The sequence below is a fragment of the Coenobita brevimanus genome, chromosome 72 (assembly GCF_032717465.1).
Source record: "Coenobita brevimanus isolate Jiangsu-jjx chromosome 72, ASM3271746v2, whole genome shotgun sequence".
In the NCBI taxonomy this organism is placed as follows: Eukaryota; Metazoa; Arthropoda; class Malacostraca; order Decapoda; family Coenobitidae; genus Coenobita; species Coenobita brevimanus.
The window spans coordinates 17,846,549-17,874,046 of NC_137025.1; the positions used below are offsets into that span (position 1 = coordinate 17,846,549).

General features: G+C 42.4%; 1 protein-coding gene across 1 annotated transcript in view; it reads left to right on the forward strand.

Annotated features, from left to right (window-relative positions):
- The window catches only part of LOC145407058 (uncharacterized), a 97,491-nt gene extending 71,769 nt beyond the window's left edge, over positions 1-25,722 (forward strand). Inside the window, exons 6-8 of the mRNA XM_080278082.1 lie at positions 8,161-8,294; positions 8,954-9,063; positions 25,294-25,722. Of these exons, the coding sequence (XP_080134208.1) occupies positions 8,161-8,294; positions 8,954-9,063; positions 25,294-25,722 (673 nt within the window). The remainder of the gene's footprint in view (positions 1-8,160; positions 8,295-8,953; positions 9,064-25,293) is intronic.
- The last annotated feature ends 1,776 nt before the right edge of the window (positions 25,723-27,498 follow it).

A 27,498-nucleotide genomic window follows, 5' to 3' on the forward strand; every position in this document is an offset into this window, starting at 1 on the left:
CCTTTATATCCTCATTTGTCAGCCTGTCTCTCCATGTGACTCCACAGGCTCCTCTTAAATAACTCATTTCCAGTATATACATATATATATAATATATACAGTAATCCCGCATATTTCGCGGTAGTTACGTTCTTGTAACCCCCGCGAAAAGTCAATTCCGAGAATACTCTATTAACAATTGAATCTTGCACTTGTGTCCACCATGCTGCCCATCACACAGTCCATGTCCATACTGATTGCGAGACAATTCGCCGTCAGACAATTCCCCATCAAAACATGGACGATTCCCCTTCAGAACAATTCGCACCCTGGACAATTCCCCGCCATTCTATAAATATACTAATCAGTACTTTTATAAATATACTTATTATTAATTAATCAATACTTTAATAACTATATTTCAGGGGGATCCAGCAAAGTCTATGTTCAGTAGCATAGGTTCTGGATATTATTTATTAGTTGCACCTTTAGTCAATAATTAACTTGTTTCTTCCTCGCTGTAGTCGCCTTTGAATTATATTCTAGCGTCACCCATAGCTATCTTCATTAATGAAGGCGAATTGTCTTGTGTTTGTTGTGACTGCGAATTGTCCCGAAACCTCCATACTCATCCCAAAATACCTTCTTACAAGATTGAAAACACATACTCCATTATGAAGGAAAAACGTAAACACCGTATTGTAATACACAATTATCTACACATTTATTCACAAAACAGTACAAAATAAAAAGATGCATTAACTGGTGATAGCATACACTCGCACGGTCGTTTCTTAGCTTGTCCAGTAACACAATTTTCTCTGCTAAGGTCATAACTTTTCTTGATCGTCTTGTCACTTTGGAGTTCTTACTAATTGTATTATTAGCCTTTGGTGAGGCTGGCTTACGTCCTGGGGCCATGTGGAAAGCAAGTGGGAGGCAAGAAGCTCGTATCATGGTGCGGTTACAAGTACACCAGACACGTAAGGCAGTCAGGCGTGGACTGAGGAGTGAGGAATGTGGGGCAGAGAGCAGTGTTACCATATCCAAACAACGAAATTATGCTAGGGCAATGAAAAAATTATGCTAGATTGAGCAAATTTGTTCCAAGTAAAAAATGAATTATGCTAACTTGAAGCTAAATGATAAAATTCTATACATATTCGTGCTACATATTAATTATGTATTGTTTACTATGAAAAAATTAAAATGAACCTACATACAGTAAAAGGATAAATATCGGTTTTCTGCCCCTACTGCTTTTTCCCACGAAACTTACGTTTTTCTGATGGATTTTGATGTGATTCATTCGATTTTGACCATCATTTCCATCGGAAATAACCAGATTTTGAGATATGACCCCCCCCCATCCCCCTGCAATAATGGGGGATCTTTGGGGAATCGGGGGTTATAGGGAGGGGGGGAAACACAGAAAATGGTCATTTCCGACTGAAATGAAGCTGAAAATCGAATGAATCATACCAAAATCCATCGGAAAAACCTAGGTTTCATGGGTAAAATACAAAGCTCAAACTTATCCTAACCTAACATAACCGAACCAAACCGAACCTAACCTCAAACCTAACCTAACCTAACCTAATCCAGCCTAACCTAACCTAACCTAACCTAACCTAATCCAACCCAACCAAGCCCAAACTGAAAGTAACCAACTATTCAAACATCTTCTTACCTTATTCGTCTCTCTCTCTCTCTCTCTCTCTCTCTCCCTCTCTGATTTGTAGCTTTTATAAAATTATTCCAAATATATTCTGTTCCATTCTAAATTATGCTAGAATGATGCTAAAACTTCTAATATGCTAAAAAATATTCCAGACTCGAAAATTTGATCAAAATTATGCTAAAAGAATAAAATTATGCTAGATATGGTAACACTGGCAGAGGGGCCGTGGGAAAGGGACAGAGGGTGGCGTGAGTTTACCGCGCTACAATTGGAAGCTACGGGAATTTCAAATTTTTTGTTTTCTGTATATTCAAGGATATTTTAGTTGAACTTATTAATGCTAAGAAAATCCGCGAGAGGGCAAAACCGTAGACAAAAAATCCGCAAAAAATGCGGGATTACTGTATACATATATACAGTACCCTCACATCCAACACGCGTTAGTCCAGCACGATTCGTGTCCAGCACGGAGAGCAATAATTAGTAAGATATAATTCGGTTTAATTACTGTAACACGGGTGTATTAGCATAACACGGACGGAGCTCTGAGACGTGGGCGAAATCCACAGAGTTCGCCTCTAGCACGATCACCCCTGGTCCAACACGGTCATACTGGATGTTCCCGTGATGGTGACAGCCAATAAAAACTTCCGATCAAGTAGCCTCCCCCGCCCACTATCGTGAGGTGATCGTGATGTCGCCCAATAAAAAATGCTTCTGCTCTCACGTGATGTTTTGTTTTAATTTCTCCCGCCACAATGCCACTCAGTCGCATAATTCGCATTGGAAGGTGCATTTTTCTTGCTGCATTTTCTGCCCTTGTTACTGCATTTTACCCTGCTCACGATGCCTAGGAAGCCTTATGAGAACCCCAAGAAGCGGCGGCACCCCCCTCAGGCCACCAAGCTAGAAAGCATCAAGAAGAAGAAGAAAGGGGAGAGGAAAGTGGACATTGCCAAGGCCTACGACATGAATGAAGCCAACGTGAGGACCATAATAAAAAACCAAAACAAGATCCTGGCAGCAGTGAAGGCTTGCAGAGTACAGGCAGAAGCAGGACCTTCCATGGCTGTGGACAAAGATAGTGATTCTGAGTGTGATTTCGAAGGATTTATGAGGGAGGTTGAGGAAGAGCAGCAGCCCTTACCCGCTTGTGACGCCAGCAGCCATCCTCCGGGGATCCAGTAGGACTACCTACAGCCTTGGATACCACCTTCCATTCCCAGCAAGCCCACCAACACTATCCTAAAAGGTTAGTTATCATTCATAGCACAGTACCATTTATTATAATTACAGTAGTACCAATATATGTATAGGTATATGGTAGGTATTTAGGGTGACTTTTCCTAGGGTTGCTGACATAATTAATTTTTCCCCATAAGCTCTGTTGTTTGTCTAACACGTTTTTGGTCCAACACGGGACCCATGCATGACAATATTACCGTGTTGGACACAAGGGTACTGTATACAGTATATATACTGCACATGAGTACCGAAGTACAAACCTTGTTCATATAGTGTACTAATGAAGAAGCGTAGGCTAGATCTATATATAATGTTTTCCCATCAACTAAATGATTGTTTCACTGTATAAGCAGAGCTTAAACAAAGTTGTCAAATGTCGTTCATCCCCTCATCTCGGAGTTCCTGTCCTCCTATTGTCCCTGTCCACAGCCTTCTTTCATATTATATGGAGTAAATCACCTCTTTATTTAGATTATAGTAAGAAGAGTGACTAAATATTACAACTAGAGAAAAGTATTTAATAACTAAGAGGTGCAGGCAATTTGTGCATATTTTGACAGTGTGTACACTATTTATGTACATAAACCCACATGGCCACCAGTGGGGCCACCTTCGTTGCTGTCATCAGGATGGGGAAGAAATTCGGTCATAGGTTGGGGAGGAGGTTGGGGAATAGAGCTTGCTTCCCAGTACTTACGCACTCTCAGCTTGCTGCTTTCGGACTTCAATTTTTTTTTTTTTCCACTTTCCTTTCCCACTCACCCACTTAATACAGTATTGTGAACCTCTCATGGGTTTCAGTAAGACTGTTAACTCACTGAATGCCAGCCGACTTGGGACTGTCATGGCACCCCAGTGCCGGCTAATTTTTGCCCCCCCCCCCCACCTTTTTTTTTTTTCACTCTTTAGATAGGTTAGGAATGATGCGAAAACCTGGAGAACAACGATAAAAGTACTCACAGAAGCCTAAAAGGTCGATTTTGAGGTAGATTCTTTATTGGCGAGTAACTGAAATGTTCAGAGTAATGCCCGTAGACTTCATCGGCTGCTGCTGACACCCAGAGAATTGAGGTAGGAGATCTTCGTTTTCTTTATGAGTAAGTATCCCGAAAGACCCAGGGACACTCTTGGAAGATATAGAGATGATGTGGAAACTGTCCCCAAGCATAATTATGTGCGGGGCACATTACAACATTAGAGTGAGTGAGTGGCATTTTTCTGCTCATGTTCGCATAGTGTAATTGTATTGGATTTTTTAGTTTTCACATAAGTGTTTGCCCACACATATATATTTTACAATTGCATCTTTTTTTCACACAACAAATTATTCTAGCACATTGTATTTGTGTCTTTTCTCAAACACACAAGACATTACACGTTATATGTGAAGTACAGTACTGTACTTAGACTGCACTTATTCTTATGAAATCACATACACTGATTTATATATTGTACATTACAGTTACTTATGAAATAACTTACACTAATTTATATATACATTTCAGTAACACTCATAGGCATCTTTTTTCGCACATAACACAGGTTTCTAACACTCAGAAGTCGAGGAGGGTGTGATATTTCTCAAAGCATGGGATTAGGCACAACCCCATGTCACACTCCGCACATTGGTAGAAAGCGGCATAGGTGTTACAGAGGAGAACAATTAGCAATATTAGCTCCTCCGTAAAAAAATTCTCGAAGAAATCACTTCTCCTTGAGCTGGGAGTCAGCTCCGGCACAGTACAGCCTGCCGTATCACCGCCTGTGAAGGGGTGAATGATGGGAACAAAATTGCTCCCATCCTCCCACTCCCACCCGACTTCATCCTCTCCTTTGGTTTTGCCCTCGTCACCAGTGGGGCCACCTTCGTCGCTGTCGTCAGGATGGGGAAGAAATTCGGTCATAGGTTGGGGAGGAGGTTGGGGAATAGAGCTTGCTTCCTTACTTTCCCCATGACTCGCACATTTTTTCCCCCTGCCTTTGTCCTTCCCTTTTACTCTACCTTTTGCTCCTTTCCCCACCGTTTGAGGCTGTGGGGAGGTTCAGGTGCAGTGGAGGCGCTGGGTTGGGGAGGGGCAGTGCGATGTGGGGCTGGAGGTGGCAGGTATCGTCGCATACCATGTGAATAGAACAAAGCACTGCCCACCTTGTACTTTTTACTAAATAGTTCTTCCCCACCCCTCTGGGTTTTCCTGGGCAATCCTACCCATGAAGGCAGCCGATGTTCACCTGAGGGGTCGGTCTCATATTTCTCTTCACTAGAAAAATCGTCCATGGAGCAAGAGTGGCATGGCGAGGTGGTGATACAGCCATGCAGACAACCATATACCTCGCCTTTCTTTGGGATGGAATTTCGTCCTCATTGCTGGATTCCGACTGAGGTTGGATGTAGTCTCGATCAACATCATCATCATCATCAGTGATGGGAGAATCACTTTCTCCATCATAGGGTATGTTCAGGAGCTTGTCAATCTCATGTTGGGGAATACCGCAATGCACCATGGTGCTCACTCACTCACTCACTCACTTACAAAGTGGGACTGAGCTGGCGGGGCCCCGCACAGGAGGAGGGACGATGTGATGACTCATAGCATGGGTATTAGGCTTAAACAGATGCGCGAGTATCTATAGCAAATATCTCGTGCCAAAATGGAATGTTTGAATTTTAGCAAATATCTTAAATTGATGATTTACATGTGCAGAGCCCAACGTACATGTACGTCACTGGCACACGGTGGGTTAAGCTACAAAACACTGTCAAGGTGACATTTTTTCACACACAAAAAGGCAAAACAGTGACCAAAATGTTCAATAAAAGATCATATTAAAGTTTCTTCCGTCCACATCCGATATCTCGATATCATCAGTAAATATTGATATCAGTTTGGTATTGGAAAAAATGCAAATATCGGCAATTTATCAGTTTGGCGAATCATATCGGTACAGCACTACAGACGTACAGAAATGGCAGTGATTAGGTGGATGAGCAGTGCATCCCTGAGTGCGAGGCCTGGGGGGCTTGGTTTATGATGGAAGAGTTGAGAGGTAGGATGGGACTGGAGTGTATTGGTGTTGTGATGAAGAGAGGTAGATTGAGATGGTTTGGGCATGTGGAGAGGATAGGGGATGAAAACCGGGCACAGAAAGTGAGAAGTGTTAATGTTGGGGGTATGGTAACGAGGAGTAAACCGATAAAGACCTGGGACAAGGTTATTGAGTGTGACCTCAGGGATAAGGGACTAAATAGGGAAGCTGCCAGAGATTGAGCAGCATGGAGAGCCACGATTAGGTGACCAGGGCTGATGCATGCAAGCATGTTGGAGCCTTAAAAAATGAGACAAAATGATCCTTTCTACTCAACAACTCATTACACACTTTCTTGCCCACATCATATTATGCACCCTTCACACAGCATCCACCCTAACCTTCACCATGCACTTCAGTCTCACAAAATAGATCATCCTTCAGCACAACCTTGACAAAAGATCTCAGGAAGTGTTCAGTGGATTCCCTCCCCCCCTCCACATACCTTCATTTTTTTATTTTTTCTTTACTGGCTTCATGGTTAGATGAGCCAGGGGGCACAGCAACAACACCCTGCATGAACTCCCCCCCCCCACCTCTCTCTCTCTCTCTCTCGTGTTCTGTGTGGTTCATCAGTCCCCTTAATGTGTCATACACCTTCACACATCACACTTCATACCTGCTAATGCTGTCTCATTCAGTACTAATGTGATAGTATTGGTGGGGGTGTTTTTATAAAGTGAGTTGGTCATGTGGAAAGTAGCTTGTTGTTGTTAACCCCTTAAACACGGCCGTGAACAGTCGACCCCCCCCGAGTGGCGGGGTTGTATCGCGGTCTGAGTACCTGTAGGAAAATATTAGCCAAAAATCAGAGATTAACCCTAGAACATTATACTGTACTTGGTATGGCAGATAGTACTTACATTCAGCTTTCTCCAGAGACAGGTGTTGAGCTTTCGTGGACTACCAAAGGACTTGTGGAGACTTGCAAAGTTGGGTAACCAAATCTTCACTTTCACACCTCCAGCAACCTGGTTTCCCCTCTACCACAGCCTCATTCTGTCACAGTAAACTTTATACTACAACGTAAAGGTAGTTTGGAATCCATATTTGTACAATAAGCACTGAAAATAAGGCTAAAATCAACGGAGCGTGCGGCCGACATGCAGCGCGGCGGCGGTCGTCCCGTCACTCAACAAACATTTCCATTTTCACAGCTAAAAACATGTATACTACATTATTTTCAATCATATTACTTCCCAAAAGATCACCACGGCGCGCTTTTTATTCTGCCTTACGCCCCGTCACTTTATTCTCGTTCCTGTCGGCCGCTTGCACTGACTCGGAAGAGCTAGAACTCACCATAATGTCACTTTGAAACCGTGCGAAAAAAAGCTAGTGTTACAACTGGGGAAACAAGTGTTTCATATTAGCATAAACTGCTTGTGATAGGAGAGCGCAGATTTACAGTTCTGAGCAGTCAGAGCGCTGCCATGGATCACAGCCAGGCTGGCCGGGCCGTGGTGGGGGGGGAGGGGGGAAAAAACGTGATACTTGGCAACAACGGAGGTCAGTAGTACAAAGGTAAAGTATGCTAATTGTAGCTAAAGGGTGGTGGTACTGATAGACAATACCAGCTGGAGCCTGTTTGCCCGCGGTTATTCAAAATTTACTAGAATCGCAAACGCGACGATCCGCCGTTATGTCCTTTTCGCCGAGTGTCGCAAACGCAACGATCCGCGTTTAAACTCATGTCTGTCTGGTTGAGTAGACCCATCAGCCACAGGCATGAACTCCTATAGGGCTATTTCTTGTCATTGACTGTGCCTCTCAACAGCAAGGCACAGGGAAATGTGCAGAAGTTTGGTTCCTGGATGGATGTCACCCTTGTGTTGCCCAACCTAGTTATTGGGGGCACCATAGGAGGCTCCACATCACCCTGTTATTTGGTTTTATGGTTGCCAACCAGCATTGTAAATGATTTCTTGGGTTACAGGAAACCATTAGGCTTGTCGCTCAGTGTAGAGCCACCTGAAGTGAGAAGATTAGCACCGGTAGTAAAAAGTGACAGGAAAGAAAAGGAGAAATGGGAAGAGAGAAGGGCAGACAAAAAAGTCTGTTTTAACAAAATTCAAATAATTGAAGTGTTCCTTGCTCCAGCCTTGGATTTAGCTTGCATCCTTTCAGGCAGCAGCTCATATCTCTAACCTTTTGACCACCACCTTTCCCAGGTACAACAAGGAGGAACTGACATGCCCACTTTGTGACTATGCATGCACTGTGGAGAAGGCCTTCAGACGCCACCTCAAGGCACATGACAACAATTACAGGGGGCCTATCAATAAGATCTCCTGCTGCATCTGTGGTATGTCTGAGCATCTTGTTTTTGGTCTGGATTCTTGTGTGGTCAGGAAACTTACTAGCATCTCTCTTTTATCAGTTTGTTTCTATATATGGTACATGATTATATGCTTGTATGTTATTTCTACAGTCTGTATTGAGGGAGAGAAAGAAAAAAAAAAAGTAAGTTGCATCTAGGAAAAAGTGCCATGCACAATAAATTAGGATAGGTGCTAGAAAACCTTCTTATCATCAAGAATATTACCCCATTTTTGTACATTTAGTCCTTATTATATTGCATTTTTTAATGTTCTTTTTTGCAGTAACCATAAGTCTGCAGTATATTCCAGTAAGATTGCTTATCAAAATATCATTGTTATGCATAAAACTGATTGCCAGTGTCCCCCCCAGTTTACAGCACTGGTATGAAATGTTGGACCAAATCTTTGACACAAATGAGGACTTATTTCCATTCTTTTATTGTTTGTTGTTTTGGTGCCTTTCCTGCAGTTTAATTTCTCCAGTGAAATAAAATCATCTGACTGTAGTAAATAATAACAACACTATACTGTATTACTATTTTGAATGGATTAAGAACAAAGCAAAGTTACCCAGTACTGTACTCTCTTTGATGAAAGTATTGGCTTTACCTTGGTTTTGATTGTAAACTGTGGGTGCCTTCAGGGAAAGACCGGCCTAATGAGGCAGAGATGAAGAAGCACATGAAGAAGCACCGGTGTGGCAAGTTCTACCGCTGTGACATCTGCAAGTTCCAGACGGTGCAGCTCAAGAAGGTAGGTGAGGTGCAGTATGGCAAAGTGGAGTGAGGTGAGGCACAGACAAGTAGGGTGGTTGGATAGGGTAGGATATACTTGGATAGGTTAGGCATAGATTAATGGGCTGGTTGGATTGGGTAGGGCATTCCTATGATACAGTAATTCCTCACTTAACGTGTTCGCTTCTACCCATTTTTCACTCCAAAGTTATTAAGCAATAGAAACACATTTCATTTAACATACTGTTATTTACTGTTAGGTGGTCATGATGTGCAGTGAAGGGCCAGGGTTGTTACAACTCTCACTAGCACAGATTTCAATATATAATTTTCTCTTTAGTTTGCTTATTATGGACTTTAAAATTTAGTATGAATGAATGAAATTATTGATATGTGACATGTTACTTAAAGAGCGAGTGATGAAAAAGAGGACTTATGCACCTAGGAGGAAAATATGGAAGCTGGAAAACCAAGCAGACAGGGATGCATTCTATAACAGGATGAGGAGAGTGGAGGCTGAACAGGGAGCTGTTGACAGAGGCATTAATGAACAGTACAGAGCTGTCAAGAACAACCTCTTGAGAGTTACTGGTGCAGTATGCAGTTGGACAAGTGCCCCACCAAGACATAAAGCAACTAGGTGGTGGGATGATGGTGTAGAAGTTGCAGTTAAGGAGAAAGAAGGCTTTTCTGAGAATGGAAGAAAGGTGGTAACAAAGAGGAATACTTGGCTGCCAAGCATAGGGCTAGAAGAAAGGTACACAGGGTGAAGTCTGAGTCACAGAGACTCTTACCTGATAACTTAAATCATGTGGAAAGGAAGAATATGATATTTAAGGTGGCAAATCAAGTGAAGAGGGAGAATCTGGATATTATAGGTGAGCAGTGTGTAAAGAATGATGAAGGGATGGTAGTGGTGAACAGTGAGGATATTAAAGACACAATGATAGAGCATGATAGCCAGTTGTTGAATGAGGAGTTTGACAGGGACAGGGAAGGTTTGAAGCCAGCAGATCCAGTGACTGGCTCTTGGTCTTTGATTGACGCTGCTACTGTGAGTGAGGCAATAGGCAAAATGCAGGTGGGGAAGGCAGCAGGTGTGTCTGGGTTGACTGCTGAAATGTTGAAAGTCTCAGGAGATATATGAGTGAGGTTAGTCACTGACCTGATAAATAGGATTATATATGAGTGTGGTGTCCCAGATGATTGGCTGAAGAGTGTAATTATAAATGTGTATAAAGGGAAGGGTGATGCCCTGGAAAGAGGAAATTATAGAGGTATAAAGCATTTAGATCAGATAATGAAGGTAATGAAGACTCCAGAATTCTAGGAGGTATGATTAGAGAAAGAGTGAATATTGATGAGATGCAGTTTAGGTTTATGCCAGGCAGGGGGACCACTGATGCCATATTCAGTGTTTGACAGCTTCAGGAAAAATATATAGGAAAGAAAAGGTAACTGTACTTTGTTTTTGTTGATTTGGAGAAGGCCTCTGACCTAGAGAGGTGATGAAGTGGGCAATGAGAAAGCTTGGGATCGAGGAGTGACTTGTTAGGGTGGTTATGTCCATGCATGTGGATGCTCACACCCACGTAAGAGGGAATGGAGATTTGAGTGATGAGTTTCCCTGAATGTTGGTGTGCACCAGGGGTCAGTTTTGAGTCTCTTGTTGTTTATTATGGTACTTAACCCCTTAACCGCGGTGCGTCACTTTTGTGACGCTTGGGAGCAAGGGATCATACCGCGGGGCGTCGCTTTTGTGATTCTGTGTTATTTTGAATTCACCCGGGCTTCCAAGTGGGGGCTTGTATCATCTATCATTACTGCCAATGTCCAGCACTAGTCAGCACTCCTAATCTCATCTGTACTCCCATCCATTGTTGACAATTTAGCCATTTCTCCCCGTTCTTGACTCCCCTCCCTACCCCCTCTCCATTACCCTATCCTCTCACCTGCCCGGCCGTGCTACGCTAAGTAAATCTTCCCTGGAATTTTTCACTGATTTCATCCATTGAAATAAGCCCTATGCCCTATTCTTATACCAAATAATATATACAAGAAAGAAATAAGGTAAGTGAGAGTGCCATACACCTGGAATTGGCTAATTATCACCTGACAACACCTCATGTGCACTCGTTCACTAATTTTTGCTGTTTTTTTCCCCTTGAAATATGCCATGTAATCTATTTTCGTAATAAATATACATATAAGGAGGGAAGGGAGAAGCCTAAGTAATATTTACATTCACCTGGAACTACCTAATTTATAATGTATTGTCTAGATTTCCTGCCAATCATTTCAGTGCTATACATAGCTGTTTCAAGAGCTAACATTGGTAGTCCTGAATATCCCCTAACTAGGCCTCCACCTGGCCCTCCCTTATCAGTTTACTCTCATCTTCCGAAGTGGAGGTACGTCTGTTTCGTCTTGTTGACTTCAGGGACTTTTTCACCCCCATGCAAAGGGCCCTGTGACCTTTACCCCCTACTAAACCTCGTGTGGAAAGAGGTAAAGGGCTGACAATTGATAAAAGAGTGACTACGATCTTTCTATTGAGTAAAACAGTGCAAGTGGAATTGTAAATAATGTGTAAATAATGTGTAAACAGCAAGTGAAAGTAATGAATGTAAATATACGTGAACAATGGAAAATAGTTTTATAAGTTACTTCAAGTGACAGTGAATACCACAGTGTAAATAAAACAGAAATGTAAATAACGTAAATAAAATAGAGAACGTAAATAGAAATGTAAATGAGTAGTATTATAAGAATACGAGTATATACCCTAGGAGTAATGAAAGTGAAAGTTTCACTCTAGCATGTCTGAATACTATGAGTTATGAGAGTGAAGATGAAAGTGACATTCACTCTCAATGCTATAGTCTGACAAATCTAAACGTAGGGTTTTGGTGGAGTCAGCCCCTCCCTGCACTGTTGCCACGTTTCCGAGCTGACCTCTCCATCAGCGATGACCTTGACACTGTTTCCCTCTTGTGATCTCCGTTTTTCTAATACTCCCTATACCCCTGCCACCAACACCCCCTATACCCCTACCCCCAACAACACCCCCATCAACAACACCCGCTATACCTCCACCACCAACACCTATAAATATAGACCCCCACCATCAACACCTGTATAATAATTAGCTGTTGATAATTGCTATGCTTTTTTATAGAGAGCATACGGAAATGTAACCTACCGTACCGTAACTGCTTGATTCTCTCTCTCTCTCTCTCTCTCTCTCTCTCCTCCTCCTCCTCCTCCTCCTCCTCCTCCTCCTCCTCCTCCTCCTCCTCCCAGGTGCATTGGGAAACATTCTACCCTATTGCTCAAACTCCCTAATCTTACAATCCCATCTGTCTTAATCCTTCCCACTGCCTTCGTTCCTAAATCCCTTAATTGATCTATTTTTAACCTAAGTGTCCCCACACCTTTTAAACCATTTACCTCTTTGTCACTATTCTCCACCATATGTATCAACTTGTATTATATTGTGTATAGAACTTTCATACTGTATGCTGTAGTACTGTATAATGTATAAGAATACCCACTGTTTAGTGGAAATAAAGTTTTATTATTATTATTATTAGTATTTCTCTCTCTCTCTCTCTCTCTCGCTAGATTTTATGTGTCATCCATGGTTTTTTACTTCCATTTTTATGTATGGATTATAATTTTGACCTTATTTCCGCACCACCCTTGAGGTAAAAGTCACAGCGCGTTTTTTTTTATAGAGGTTTCCCCAATAGGCCTAAATCCTGTAGGGGGTTGGTGACCTCCCATAGCGTACACACAAACACGTGTCGCGTGAGTGCTGCCACCCCAGAGCTGTTTGATATATTTATTTTAATTATGAAAGGATCGCCTCTTCCCACTTTTATCCCTTCAAATTTTCTTGCAATTATACTTGCTAAATTAATTAGCAATGTTAGAAGTGTTGGGGAAGTAAATAATAATTAGAATATTTTTAGAGCAACACTGCCAAATTTTTATGCCACGTTTCTCTATTATCGTATAATATAGTATGCAGAATAGTTTTATTCTTCCTTGATACATGTCAGCACTTTCATTACAGTTATATTAGTATGAGTTATGTTTATGTATCATTCCTACTACACAAACCACAGGCGTTATACATCGTAGGGTTAGGAAACATGGCAATAGTGTAGGCAGTGGCAGACTCCACCAAAACCCTATGTTTAGATTTGTCAGACTATAGTATACAGGACGAGAAAGTGAATGCTACGTATTTTACTGAAGGAAATTGAATCCCTACAGTGACAATAAACTAATACTACTGAAGGAAACTTATGGATAAAGACTGTAGATATATATAAGTGTTATATAGTAATAGAAATATAAAGTGTGAGGGGTTTTATGAATAATAAATGACAGAGTACCAAGAGCGAACTAGCGCAAGTGGGAAGGTCATACGCGCTCGTAATTTTCATTGCTTTCACAGTGGGTTTTTTTTGGAGTATGGATCCCAAACTACTTGAAAATCATAGAGTAGTGTTTATAGTGTTAATATCTGGCTGTGGTAATCATATTACGGGTTGTCGGGAAGTGTAAAGTGGAGACGTCGTTACCCAACTTCAGAGGTCTCCACAAGTCCTATGGTAACTGACGAAGGCTCAACAAACATTCCAGGAGAAAGCTGAAGGTATGTGCCATAAGCATATGTAATTTTAATATTCTAGACTAATAACTGATTTTTGGCAAATATTTTTTGAGAGTCTTTCGGAGCCCGAATAACCCCGCGGCACACGCAAAACATCGGTAAACATGCCCGCGGTGTAGGGGTTAAAGCCCTCTCACGTGACTTCAGAAATGGACTCCTGTGGGAGATGTTGTATGCTGATGATTTGATATTGACTGCAGAGAATGAAAGGGATGCAGAGGAAAGATTTAGGAAATGGAGAGATGGTATGGGGCACAAGGGCAAAGAGTATATGCAAATTAGAGAAGTGATGATATTTAGGGTTGGTGGCAGTACTGTCAAAGAAGAGGGAGAGTTGCCATGTGTGATTTGCCACAAGGGCGTGGGAAGTAATTCTATCTTGTGCAGTGTTTGTGATAATTGGTGCATAAGAGATATAGTGCAATTAGAGGTAGACTGTGAGATAATATTGATTTTATGTGTGTGATGAAAAGATTAGTAAGAGAGAGTAAGAAGAGAGTGGATGAGGAATTTGGAAGGAATTTGAGTGTAAAGTGGAGGGACTGTAAGAAAATGTTCTGGAGAGAAGTGAAAAGAGTAAGACAGGGTGGAAGTGAAGTTAGCAGGGGAGTGAAAGATAAAAATGGTAGATTACTAGTGGAGAAGGGAGAAAAAGTGAGCAGATGGAGAGAATACTTTAAGGAATTGTTGAATGTAGAGGATGGAAGTAATGCGTGTATAAGTGGCTGGGGAATGGCTGGGAGAAGGAGGGAGATGAGAAGACAGGAAGAAATCAATAGGATAGAAGTTGTGGAAGCAATGAAGAAAGTTAAATCGGGGAAAGCCCCAGGAATTGATGGAGTGTGTGGTGAAATGCTGAAGCATGGGGGAGAGATAGTAGTAGAATGGATGTGGAAGATGTGCAGATTGGCCTGGGAGGAAGGTAGAGTCCCGGAGGATTGGAAGTCAGGTATAATTATTCCCTTGTACAAAGGAAAAGGGGAAAAAGAAGTGTGTGGTAATCATAGGGGCATTTGTCTTCTTAGTATAATAGGAAAAGTGTATGGTAGGATACTTATAGACAGTTAGAGAAAGAACAGAGAAATTAGTTGGAGAAGAACAGGGAGGCTTTAGGAAGGGAAGAGGTTGTGTAGATCAGATATTCATTCTTAGATCTTTAGTGGAAAAGTTTCTAGAGAAGGGAAAGAAGTTGTATGTGGCTTTCATGGATTTGGAGAAAGCATATGACAGGGTGGATAGACAAGGATTGTGGAAAGTGTTAAGAATATATGGAGTAGATGGGAAGTTGTAGAATGCTGTGAAGAGTATGTACGATGGTGCGAAGGCTGCAGTGCGTGTGGATGGTGACCTAAGTGAATTTTTCTTTTTGAAAGTTGGTTTGAGACATGGTTGTGTCATGTCTCCATGGTTGTTCAATCTGTACATAGATGGGGTAATAAAAGAGGTACAAGGTAGGGTAGTGGATGTTGGAGTGGCCCTGGTGAGAGAGGATAGTGTTTGGAAACTCCCTGTACTGTTGTTTGCAGATGATACTGTGTTGTTGAGTGAAGACGAAGGGGAGCTGCAAGGCTTGGTGGATGAGTTTGAGAGTGTGTGTAAGAAACGGAATCTAAAGGTGAATGTAGGGAAGAGTAAAGTGATGGTCTTTGAGAGAGGTGAAGTTAGTGAATGTACAGCGAGGTTGGATGGTGAGGAATTGGAAAATGTGAGTACGTTTAAGTACTTGGGTAGTGTGATGAGTAAGGATGGAGGTTTGGAGGGTGAAGTGCTTGAAAGGGTACAGCAGGGAAGAAAGGTTGCTGGTTCTTTGAAAGCAGTGATAAGAAACAGGGAAGTGAGCATGGAAGTGAAAAAGTTACTACATGACAGTATTGTGATACCAACTCTAACGTACGGAAGTGAAGCTTGGACATTGTTGGAAGGACACAAGTCAAGAGTGAGAGCAGTGGAAATGAGTTATTTAAGAGGAGCCTGTGGAGTCACGTGGAGAGACAGGCTGATGAATGAGGATATAAAGGAGCATTGTGGTGTGGATGTGGATGTGATAGGAAGCATTATTAGGAACACACTGAGGTGGTTTGGCCATGTGGAGAGGATGGAGGGTGAAAGACTGACGAAGAGAGTGTAGGTGAGTGAGGTGGAGGGGGGAAGAGGGAGGGGGAGGCCGAGGATGAGATGGAGGGATGGGGTGGAGAGGTCTATGAGAGAGGGGGGTGTAAGTTGGGAGCAGGGCAGTGAAATGGCGGGGGACAGGGCGACTTGGAGGCGATTTGTTTGTGGCCACCCCAAACGGGATTGAGGCGTCTGGCAATAGATAGATAGATAGATGTGTGTGGTGTGTTGGAGAGAGCAGGTAGAGATTGTCACACGTGAAAGGATTGAACTTGCTGGTGAGTCTCTTGAGTGTGTGGAAGAGTTTTGTTATTTGGGAAACATGTGCTGTGGCTAGGGTAAGTGGTTAGAAGAAGTTCAGGGAGCTGTTGCCTCTCCTGACATTGAGAGGGCTCTTCCTACATGCTAAGGGATCTTTGTGTGCAGCATGTGTTAGGAGTGTAATGCTGTATGGTTGTGAGAGCAGGGCAGTAAAGGAAGAGGATATTCGCAGGCTCAAATATTCAGAAATGACAATGATTAGGTGGATGTGTAGTGCGTCCATGAGTGAGGCCTAGGGGCACTAGGTTTATGATGGAAGAGTTGAGAGGTAGAATGAGACTGGAGTGTATTGGTGTTGTGATGAGGAGAGGTAGATTGAGGTGGTTTGAGCATATGGAGAGGATGGGGGATGATAATTGGATGCAGAAAGTGAGGAGTGTTAATATTAGGGATGGGGCTCTGTGGGGTAGACCATAAAAGACTTGGGACTATGTCAGCAAGTGTGACCTCAGGGTTAAGGGACTGAACAGGGAGGCTGCCAGAGATCAGGCAACATGGAGAGCTGCCTTTAGGTGACCAAGGCCAACGCATGCAAGCAGGTTGAAGAATTCAAAAACGAAAATGAATGAAATGAACATTTAGTATACCCTGATACAACCAGTTGCGACATAATACCGTCCATCCATCTATCATCCAATCCTACATTGCCCCATGAGGAGCGTAGGAGCCTGGTGCTAGGCAGTTGGTCCTGACACTTAAGATGAGAGTGACCAGCCTCACTCATCCCTGAGTGGTATTACATGAGCAATCAACCCCAACCAGTCCTTGGATATAAACCTTCACAGGCTTAATCCGATTGGAGCGCAATAATTACCCACTAAACCACCAGGTGCCAAAATTTGGTTATATGGTTACCACCCAGTGTAGTAAATGGTTTCCTGGTGTACAGGAAACCATTTGGCTTGTCACTCTGTGTAGGGTCACCCACAGGCAGAAGGAAGAGGAAAGAAAGACAGAAGAGGGAGTGTAAAGTTTCCTGTAGGCAGAAGGACAAGGAAAGAATGAAGGAAAGGAAGACAGAAGAGGATGGAAGAAAAGAAGGATGGAGGTGAGGAAAGGGCAGACATCTGACAGTAGCACTACATCGAGTGAGTGGATGGTGAGCGCCCCCACCTACCCAATTTTGACAAATATTTGCAGCCTTGCATGTGATTTTTTATTACTTGATATACAATCTTCCATTTTGGAACACAGCTCCATCATCATTATCATCCAGACCTCCTTTTCAATCCTAGGGCAGGGTGAGGAGTAGCAGCATCCAGACAGCCCAAGTTTGTCTAGTTCAGTGGGCCACACTTCCACCTACTCATTCAAGCCCCTGGAGTCCTGGCTCTATCTGATACACAAAAAACTTTCACTACATTCTGTAGCTTGGCATACACATATCCAATAGAGTCAGTCCGGATGCTGTCACATTAAAAAAGGGTGCCAAATCCATGATCATGCACTTCTCAGAGAATTCATCCATCCAGCTTGATCTCTTGTCAGTCCCCTAGCCTCACCACCATATCCCTTCACCTTCTCCTTGGCCTACCTCACCTCCTTCCTCCTTCAAATTCGCTCAGATATACCTTTTTCACCCCCTATTGTTTTCCATTCTCTCCACATGACAATACCATCACAGTACACTCCCTTTGATTCTGGTGTCCACAGACATTCTCACTCTGCATCTTTCATGAATCACATTACATATTTCATATCCTATCCACTCTCTGTACTCCACATACATTCCTCAGCAGTCCCATCTCCACTGCTCTCACTCTTGACTTTTCATTTTCATGCCACACCACAGTCTCACATCCTTATGTTAAAGTTGGCACCTACACTCCTTCATGTAAGCCTTGTGCAGCTGCAACACTCAAGCCTCTGTTTCTTATCAAGGCCTTCATTGCACCAGCTACTTTCCTTCCTTGTGTCACTCCTGTTTCCAGAACATTTTCCTCTTTTCTATCGCTGTACCCAGGAATTTGAACACTCTCACCAATTCCAGTCTCACTCCATTCACTGTAACATCACACTGGGAGTCAGCTTCTCTCTCGATTATCATCACTCTACTCTTTCCTGCATTTACTCAAGACACAACACTCACAGACATCAGCAAAACTCTGCATTAGTCTACCAAGTTCTTGTCCAGTGTTTGTAAGTAGCACTGCATCATCACATTACAATAAATTTGAGATATTCCATCCATCACCATTCATTACCAATGCCATCCCTCTCTCTAATATTCGTGCTTTTACTTCTCTCATCACCCCATACATATGTATATTGAACAACCATGGGGACATCACATAACCTTGTTGCATGCCCACACTGATCGTGAACCAGTCACTTAGATGCCCACTTACCCATACACATGCCTCACTACCATCATAAGAACTCTTGATGGCACCCAGAAGCTTGCCATCTACACTATACATGCATAAAACCTTCCACAATCCTTGTCTGCCTACTTTGTCATATGCTTTTTCCCGATCCATAAATGCCATAAATAACTTATACTCCTTGTCACAAGCCTTTTCCACTATCTGTCTCACTGTAAATATTTGATCCACACATCTTCTGCCACTCCTAGAGCCACCCTGCTCATCAGTCACTAGGACTTCTGGTATCTCTCTTATTGTTCCATATCCCTTCTCTACAACACTCAATAAACTTATGCCACGATAATTCTTGCACTCACTCCGCCCACTATTATTTTTGTACAGGGGTACAATCACAGCCTTTTTCCACTCTTCTGGCACAGTTTCACTCATCCAAGCCTTCTTACAACAAGCACTTCATTCCGCCGTCTCCATTACACTTAATCATTTCTGCATACACCTCATCAGCAGCAGCTGCTTTTCAATTTTTCAGCTGCTTCACAGCGTTCTTCACATGTGCGAGTGTCACATTTCCTGGCACTGCATTCTTTCTCTGCACATCCCCCAAACCAGTCATGTTAACAGTTGCTTTGCTCTCTCCATTCCCATTCATCAGACTTTCAAAATATTCTTTCCATCTGGTCCCTACTTCATCCTCATGGGTTAATAATATACCAGTTACATCCTTCACACTTTCACATTTCATTCTGCTGTCACTTCTACATTTCTGCACCTCTTTCCAGAATAATCTCCTATTTTCAGAGTAATTTGCATTAATTTTTCTTCCTAGATCATCATTTACTTCCTCCTTTTTTCTCTTCACTAATCTCTTGATGTGCTATTTGCTCTCAGTATATTCAGTTCTTATTTCAATTGAACCCCTGTCCTGTAACCACTCTAGCCACTTCTTCCTCTTTTCCTCCATTGCTTCCACCATGCTATACCATTCTTCTTTGTTGTTACTCTTGCTGCACCACACACCACTTCAGCATTCCTAACTAAACAATCCCTATATGCATTCCACAGGCTGTCCAGGTCCATTTCACTCCAGTTCACTGACTCTAACTCCTCCCCTACTTTGGTCCTGTGTTAATCTGCCATTTCTTTGATCCTCAGCTTCTCAACTTTCAGTCTTTCTCCCTGACTGCTCCACTCTCTCCTGGTCTACCTCACTCCTCTCAGCTTGATCTTACATACCACAATCATATGATCTGACAGACCTTCACATCGTCCTCTCACGGTCCTCATATTAGCAACTGTTCCCAGCATTGACCTCACAACGAGCACATAATCATTGAGGCTCCTTGCTTTGCTACACGATACCTATTCCCTTTATACCATGTATATTTATGAGCTTTGTGTTTGAAATACGAGTTACAAATGCACAGCCTCCTTTCCTGACACATATCCTTCAGTCGCTTCCCATTATCATTTTGTCTTGGTTCTCCATAACAACCCATTATGTCATCCTCCAGACCAGCACCTACTCTTCCATTCATATCACCAATTACGACTGTGTTAGTTAGGGGTGCCCATCATCCACTCACTCGATGTAGGGATGCCTTATGGTCTCTACACTGAGTGACAAGCCAAATGGTTTCCTGTACCCAGGAAACCAATTACTGCGCAGGGTGGTAACCATATAACCAGGATTTTTGGCAGTGCTAAGTTTTTTTTTTTTTTTTTTTTTTTTTATGCGAGGAAGAAGGAACCAAAGGCCATGGGCCCGCAGTAACAGTTCCCTCCAAGAGAAAAACAAAATACAATATAGAGCCAAATTCAAGATCCGATCATTTTGAGATGCCTGGACACACTGCGTTTGAAAGACTGGAGATCATAGGCAGCAGGAAATACAGACAGAGGGAGACAGTTCCAGAGCTGACCTGTTGCATAAATGAAAGACTGGGAGTAACGGTTAACTCTTGCATTAGAGAGTTGGACAGAAAAAGGATGAGAGTTTGCTGCCAGACGGGTGCTACGCGCCCGTCGTAGAGGTGGAGGAATGCAAGCAGACAGTTCAGAGGAGCAGTGACCATTAAAGTAGTGATAGAAAAGAGATAAAGATGCAACAGTGCGGCGAAGAGACAGAGGTTGAAGGGAGTCAGTAAGAGGAGGAGAGTTAATGAGACGAAAAGCCTTTGACTCCACCCTATTGAGAAGAGCTGTATGTGGGGAGCCACCCCACACATGAGAGTTGTACTCCACACAGGGGCGGATAAAACCCCTGTATAGAGTCAACAATCGCGCAGGGGTAAAGAAAGAGCGGAGTCTGCTTAGCACACCCAATCTCTTGGAAGCAGATTTTACAAGAGATGTAATATGATCTTTCCAAGATAAGTCCCGAGTAAATGAAACCCCAAGCATGTTCAAGGATGATGCAGGATTAAGCTGAATATTATTAAACATTAGTGGGTATACCTGTGGAAGATTTTGTCGGGTTGACAGGTGTAAGAACTGAGTCTTAGATGCATTAAAAACAACCATATTATTTTTACCCCAGTCAGAGATACGAGCCAAGTCAGACATTAGGTGTGCCATAGCCTCATCCCTTGTTTGTTGAAGTAACTGTTGAGATGGGCGTTGCGGGAACCGAATGGAAAGGTGAAGGGTGGAGTCATCAGCGTATGAGTGGATATGGTTAGATGTACAGCTTAGAAGATCATTGATGAATAAAAGGAAGAGAGTTGGTGATAGGACAGAGCCCTGAGGAGCACCACTGTTGATAGATCTAGGAGAAGAACGATGGCCGTCTACAACAGCGGCTATAGAACGACCAGAAAGGAAGCTAGCGATGAAGGCACAGATAGAAGGATAGAAACCGTAGGAGGGCAGTTTGGAAATTAAAGATTTATGCCAGACTCGATCGAAAGCCTTTGAGATGTCAAGTGCAATGGCAAAGCTTTCGCCAAAGTCCCTATCTAAAATCACTTAATCATGGCAAATGTTTCAGAGAGCCTCGGAGGGCCGAATACCACTGGCATAGCCACTGGGGGGACATGGGGGGCAGTTTGCCCCCCCTGGGAAAATTTGGGGGAAATGCTGAAATGGATTTCTGGCATAGTTCTTGTATGACAATACAGTTTTCCTAATTTTACCACTTGTTTATTAAACAATATTATCTATTTCCAAAATATTTTTATTTGGGAGCAATAATTTCCTTTGAAATTGAAAGCTAGACTAAATAATATAAAACCCTTGAGAAAAAATGACCAGTTATAACTTAACAATTTCCCCTATCACCTTAGATTATGTGGTTAATATTAGAGCTCTAATAATGTTTTGCACTTGAATCCTGATGAGGTGTAAAAATGGCCTTGCTGTCCCCACAGCCACATCCTCTCACCTGCAGTCACATCCTCTCACCCTGTAGTCAGTTGCAAACAAACACTGCACAATTATTGTTACAAACAACTGGAACAAGCAGAATTTTTGAAGACTACATGAAGCTATTTTGATAATCTCAGACTAATTTTAGAAGGTAAGCAGATATAAATATGTGTGTCAGGGGCCTCATTTGGGTGGGAGACAAAGGGATGTGTCCCTCCCAACTTTTTGGAGCCTGGGGGACAGAGTCTTTTTTGTCCCCCCAACTTTTCTAGGTGAAAATTTTCAGGATGAATAGCTTTACCCCATTTTTTTTTTTTTTCCCTTAATGGAAAAATCCTTTCTATACAGTATGGTACAATTAAAACATTCCCTGCTGAGTGGGACAGGTCGAGTGGCCACCTGAGTCAAGGATTAAGAGAGGTTAATCCCACGTATGGGTCAGTCTTGACGTATGCACCACCCCTGATGCCTGAGCCAATGAGAATCAAACTAAAAGAATAAGTAGTGGAAAACAGAATATCTGTTAGCTACCACCACAGCAGTAGTACAAAACAGAATACCAGACTGAGGGAGGGTGCGGCAGCAAATTTTAATTTACACATATGTGCTAAGTGGAGAGAGAGAGAGAGAGAGAGAGAGAGAGAGAGAGAGAGAGAGAGAGAGAGAGGGGGGGGGAAACGCAAAGGAAAATGGAAAAAGTGATAGTATCACGAATGCAAGAAAGTGTGTGTGTTCGGGACATTCATGCCAGATCTTGAGTTTTCATTGGCCCATCCACTCTGCCATTTTTATTCCAGCAGCCAATCAAAATACAGGGTTTATTTCTGAATAGAAACAGATACATGGATGCCATTGCCTCTCGTATGGTAGGTACTGTGCCTATGTATTTTATATTTCACTATAATTTTGTAGGTTATTACGCAGAATTGCTGTACAGAGAGATATTTACAGAGATATATACAGAGAGACAAAGACACCAGGTAAACGATGCGCTAAGAGTATGACAGTAACGATGTAAACTTATTTCTGTTGACACAAAGCATCAAATCTAGGAAAATTTGTGGTGACATATTTTGGGGAAATATTCCAAGTGTTTGCCCCCCCCTTCACCAGCAAAAATCCTGGATACACCACTGCCCAATACCTGTCCAGGGACCCAACCAAATGGGTAGATTTGCATGGCCATGTGGCATGTGAGAGGTGTGAATGAAGAGAGCAAGAGGTGGAAGTGGTGAATGCATTCAAGAGTGCAAGATGTGCCATGATGACATTGTGTGAAACAAAGATGAAAGGGTGTGAAGTGGAGGACTGGGAGGGTGTAAAGTGATTAAGGTCAGACATGATTGGGTGAGGAAGATGCAAGGAAGGAGTTGCTTTGTTGATGAATGAAGTGTGGCAGAGTGGAATGAGAGTTTACAAATGTGTCAGCATGAGATGTATGAAGTGCTACCCAAAAGTTCCAGTAATTTGAATATTGTAGGAAAATAAGTTACCTTCTAGTTCTCACTGTCGCCTTCAGAGTAGTCCGCATGGGCATGTATGCAGTGGTCCCAGCATTTTTTCCATGAGTCCACGCATCTCGGTAAGGTTTGAGGCATGATGGTCTTGAGCACTGTCTGCGATTCTGTCTGGATCTCCTCAGTCGAGTCATATCGACGCCCTTTCAGTCATAATTTCAGCTTGGGAAACAGGAAAAAGTTGCAGGGGGCAAAATCAGGCGAATAAGGTGGGTGGGGAATGACTACCATGTTAGTGGAAGCCAGGAACTGCTGGACAACAATTGATATGTGGGTGGGGGCATTGTCATGATGCAGGACCCTGTCCTTGTTCCTCCACTGTTTTGGACGTTTGCGGCGGATGTTCTCCCTCAGACGCTGCAAAACTTCACAGGAAAACTTTCCGCTGACTGATTGACCAGGTGGGACTAATGCCTTGTGAATAATCCCTTGGATATCGAAGAAAATGATCAACATCGACTTGACATTGCTGCAAACTTGACTCGCTTTTTTCGGCCTCGGTGAATTGGGAGACTTCCATTGCAATGACTGCTGCTTTGTCTCCAGGTCATAACCATAAACCCATGATTCATCACCAGTTATGAGCTTGGAGGTGAAGGTGGCTCGTCTCTGACCTGATTCTTGAGCTCCCTGCAAACTGCAACGCCATGTGCCTTCTGCCCGTCACTCAGCAGTCTTGGCACAAATTTTGCAGTGATGCATCTCATGCTCAACACATCTGACAAAATGCGTTGCACACTTCCGTACGACAGTCCAATGATATCACAGACATCATGGATAGTTTGTCTGCGATCTGCAAGGATAGCCTGATGAACATTTTTGATGTTTTCTTGTGTTGTTGCTGTTGATGGTCGTCCAGAACGGTCATCGTCATTGACGGACGTTCGTCCTTCCTTGAACCACTTGTACCAGAAAAATATTCATCTTTGGGCATGGCATTGTCACCAAAGGCTTGCTGATGCAACTGGTGAGTTTCTGCAGCTGTCTTGTTGATCTTGAAGCAAAACTTGATGCAGGTTCTTTGTTCCATGAGGTCCGCCATTGCAAAACTGCCAAACCACCTACACACCACGTTACTATAGTAAGGGTAGCTCAACAACACGTCCGCTCACAGACACAGCTGGGGCCACACTGATGCACAAGGGGTGCTGCTGACTCCTCCTAGTGGCAAAAGGCAAAACTGCAAATGGTTAGCTCCCTCTGTTCATATTACTGGAACTTTTGGGTAGCACCTCATATGTATATCAAATTCAAGGTTGAGGTGGTGAAGGTGGCAGTGATCATAGTGTATGCACTATGTGATGACAGGAGTGAAAGACAGGTTTGGGAATGAGCTGGATACATTAGTTTTTGGCACATATCTAGAGTGTTAAGTAGTTGTCTGGCCTATGGTGTCTACTCCTCAAAGGAGGTAATAAAGGATTAGCTGTTATTTTTTTCGGTTATATCATTGATATGACTTTGAAGTTCCTGACTTACAAGTAAATAAATGTCTTATGGGAGCTTGAGTATCTGTACAATGTATTTCATCATCTTGAGTTATTAACTTATTACAGGCTCTTGAGTTTCAGTCATGTCAAAGTCTGAGCTGAATTCACATTGTTACAAATTGTACTATGGAGCTTATATTTCTGTTTTTTTGTAACAACTTGCAGCAGCTGTTGGAAAGCTATTATTTGGTTTGGGCACTTGGTTAAGTTTACAGTCCATAGAAAGAATCAGCAATAGCATGACCAGCCTAAGTATCAGGATTCCTCAATTTCTTAAGAAGAAACATGGGGTCATTTTTATGTAGGAATGTATGTATCCAGTGCTGTAAACATTTCACTTTGTGTCATAATTTTGAGTTTTTTATCATAGGAATGAAATGTATTGTGAGATCTAGAATATAAAGTGACATGTAAAATATTGTTGCATTGTTACAGTTGATCCAGCATCGGAGAATGCATACAGGTGAAAAGCCACACCTCTGTCCATTCTGTCCATACCGTGCGGCTCGACGTGACAACCTGCGCTCCCATGTTCGCCGCATGCACAAGCGCGAGAACATGTATGGGGATACCTTCACGCCCCGACCGGTCCTTCTGGCTGAGGCTGATGTTCAAGACCTCCAGCCTGCCCCAACGAATAACCCAGACCAGGCAAACCACATGCACAAGCATGAAAACATGTACAGGGACATTCAAGACCACCTCCAGACCACACCAGTGACTACGCCGGACCAGCCCAGCCCATCCCAGCCTCTACACCACCCTCACCTCCAGCATCACCACCACCAGACCCAGCCTTCCACCACCCCACTCTCCTCCTCCACCACGCCTCTGCCCACAGCCACACCGCAGCCAACACTATAACTCAGGCAGGGTTAGTCCTGAGGGTGTAGCTTAGTCCCTTGAATCTGATGAAGCACTCTTGATTTTGCACTTGTTCCCTCCAGACAGTTTTATTTAACTGTAGGTAAACTTTTTTTTAACTGAAGAGGTAAGATATTGCATTCATTAATCCCTTTCACCACAAGAAGTCTCCCTTAAGTTTAATAAAATTATCTGGAGGTGGCAAGAATGCAAGGAAAGTTACATCATCCGATTGAAAGGATTAATAGTTAATTGTTGTTATAGTTCAGTGTTAAATTTATTTTTTATTCTTCTCTGACATTTTATTTTATTTATTTTTTTATCAGGGTTGGCTGCACACTGCAGGTTGTATTCTCATTGGTTAAGGATGCTCCTTAGCACCATTTCCTTACAAGTTTATTGCTGTATCTGGTATGTTAGTATATTCCTGTATGTTATTTTTGCTGTGTGTCGGTATGGAGGAGATATAAATAACATTCAAGGGAATAGGAAGCTGTTATGTATAAGTAGATTACTGAGGAAGAGGTGTTATGGAGCCTTCTAAGCTGACAAGAATACTGGCCTGTGTTCTGTGACTTACCATGTAGTCATAACTTAGCAATGGGGGTGGGTGTTGTAGCTGAGTTTATCCACAAGCCAGTGTGCCATTACATTTTCACGGCATCTTTGTGTTGTTGCTCGTTTGTTATGATGGCCAAGGCAAATTCCAGAAGTGAAAATTTATGGAGATTGTCCTTTGCAGTGTGAATAATGATGAATGCGAAATGAAAACTTGAAAAATGTAAAGGTAATAGAAAACAGTGGCTTACAAAGTGAAAAATTAAAATTGAAATTAAACCCAGATTAATCTCTAAATAGATGGATGGTATCTATACAAGAAAAAAAGAAATAACTTTCTGAAAATCGCATACAAATTGGAAGGCAGGGTTTGGTCACCTTGAATGCTGAGGATGCAGTCAGCAGAAGTGTAGGAAATAGAGCAGGAATGAGATGGTACAGGTACCTTGTGATAGTTGGATGTTGGCTTTACTCCCTAGTTTAGGATTTGATTTTTAGGTTCTTTAAGAAATTTATAAGGTTTGATTTATAACTATTTTTATTAACAAATTTGATTGAAATTTGAGATACTTCAAAAGTTATTTCTTTAGACAGATTTTATGTTCAGATTGTATTGTTATATAAAAGATGAGTGTTAGTGTAAGAAAATTTATTTGAATTGGTTTTTCATTTATTAATGGGAGTTGGCTCAAAGAGTCCACTAGTACCGGTGGTATTGGTCAGACAATTAAACAAAGGCAAAAAAAAAAAAAAAAAAAAAAATTAGAAGTATATATTGAAGTCAGGCAGAATAGAAATTATATTATATAAATTTTATCATACCAGGTACTTGAGGCTTGGGTGTGGTAGTGTGGATGGTGTAGGCAGGGCAGAGTAGGGCAGGAGTGGTAACAGTGCTGTGCTCTCTGGCTTCATCGTACATCTTTATACATGGTCATAAATTAGATTACCTAGAGTTTAGGCCACTGGAGATACTTCGCAGGGAAAACTGAGTGAAATAAAATAAACTTCCGCAGGTAGAATTGAGTGAAATAAAGTAAGCGCTCCGTCGTAGATCCTTTAAAAATTTGCATAAGTTACCGCTATCAGTTATCAGCCTTAAAGTTTTTCAGTATTTACAGTACCCTCCCAAGGTGAACGAATTTATGGGTGGCAGATGAGCTCATTCACTGTGAACAACATATCTTATGGAAAAATAGCATATGGGCAGCATCGTTT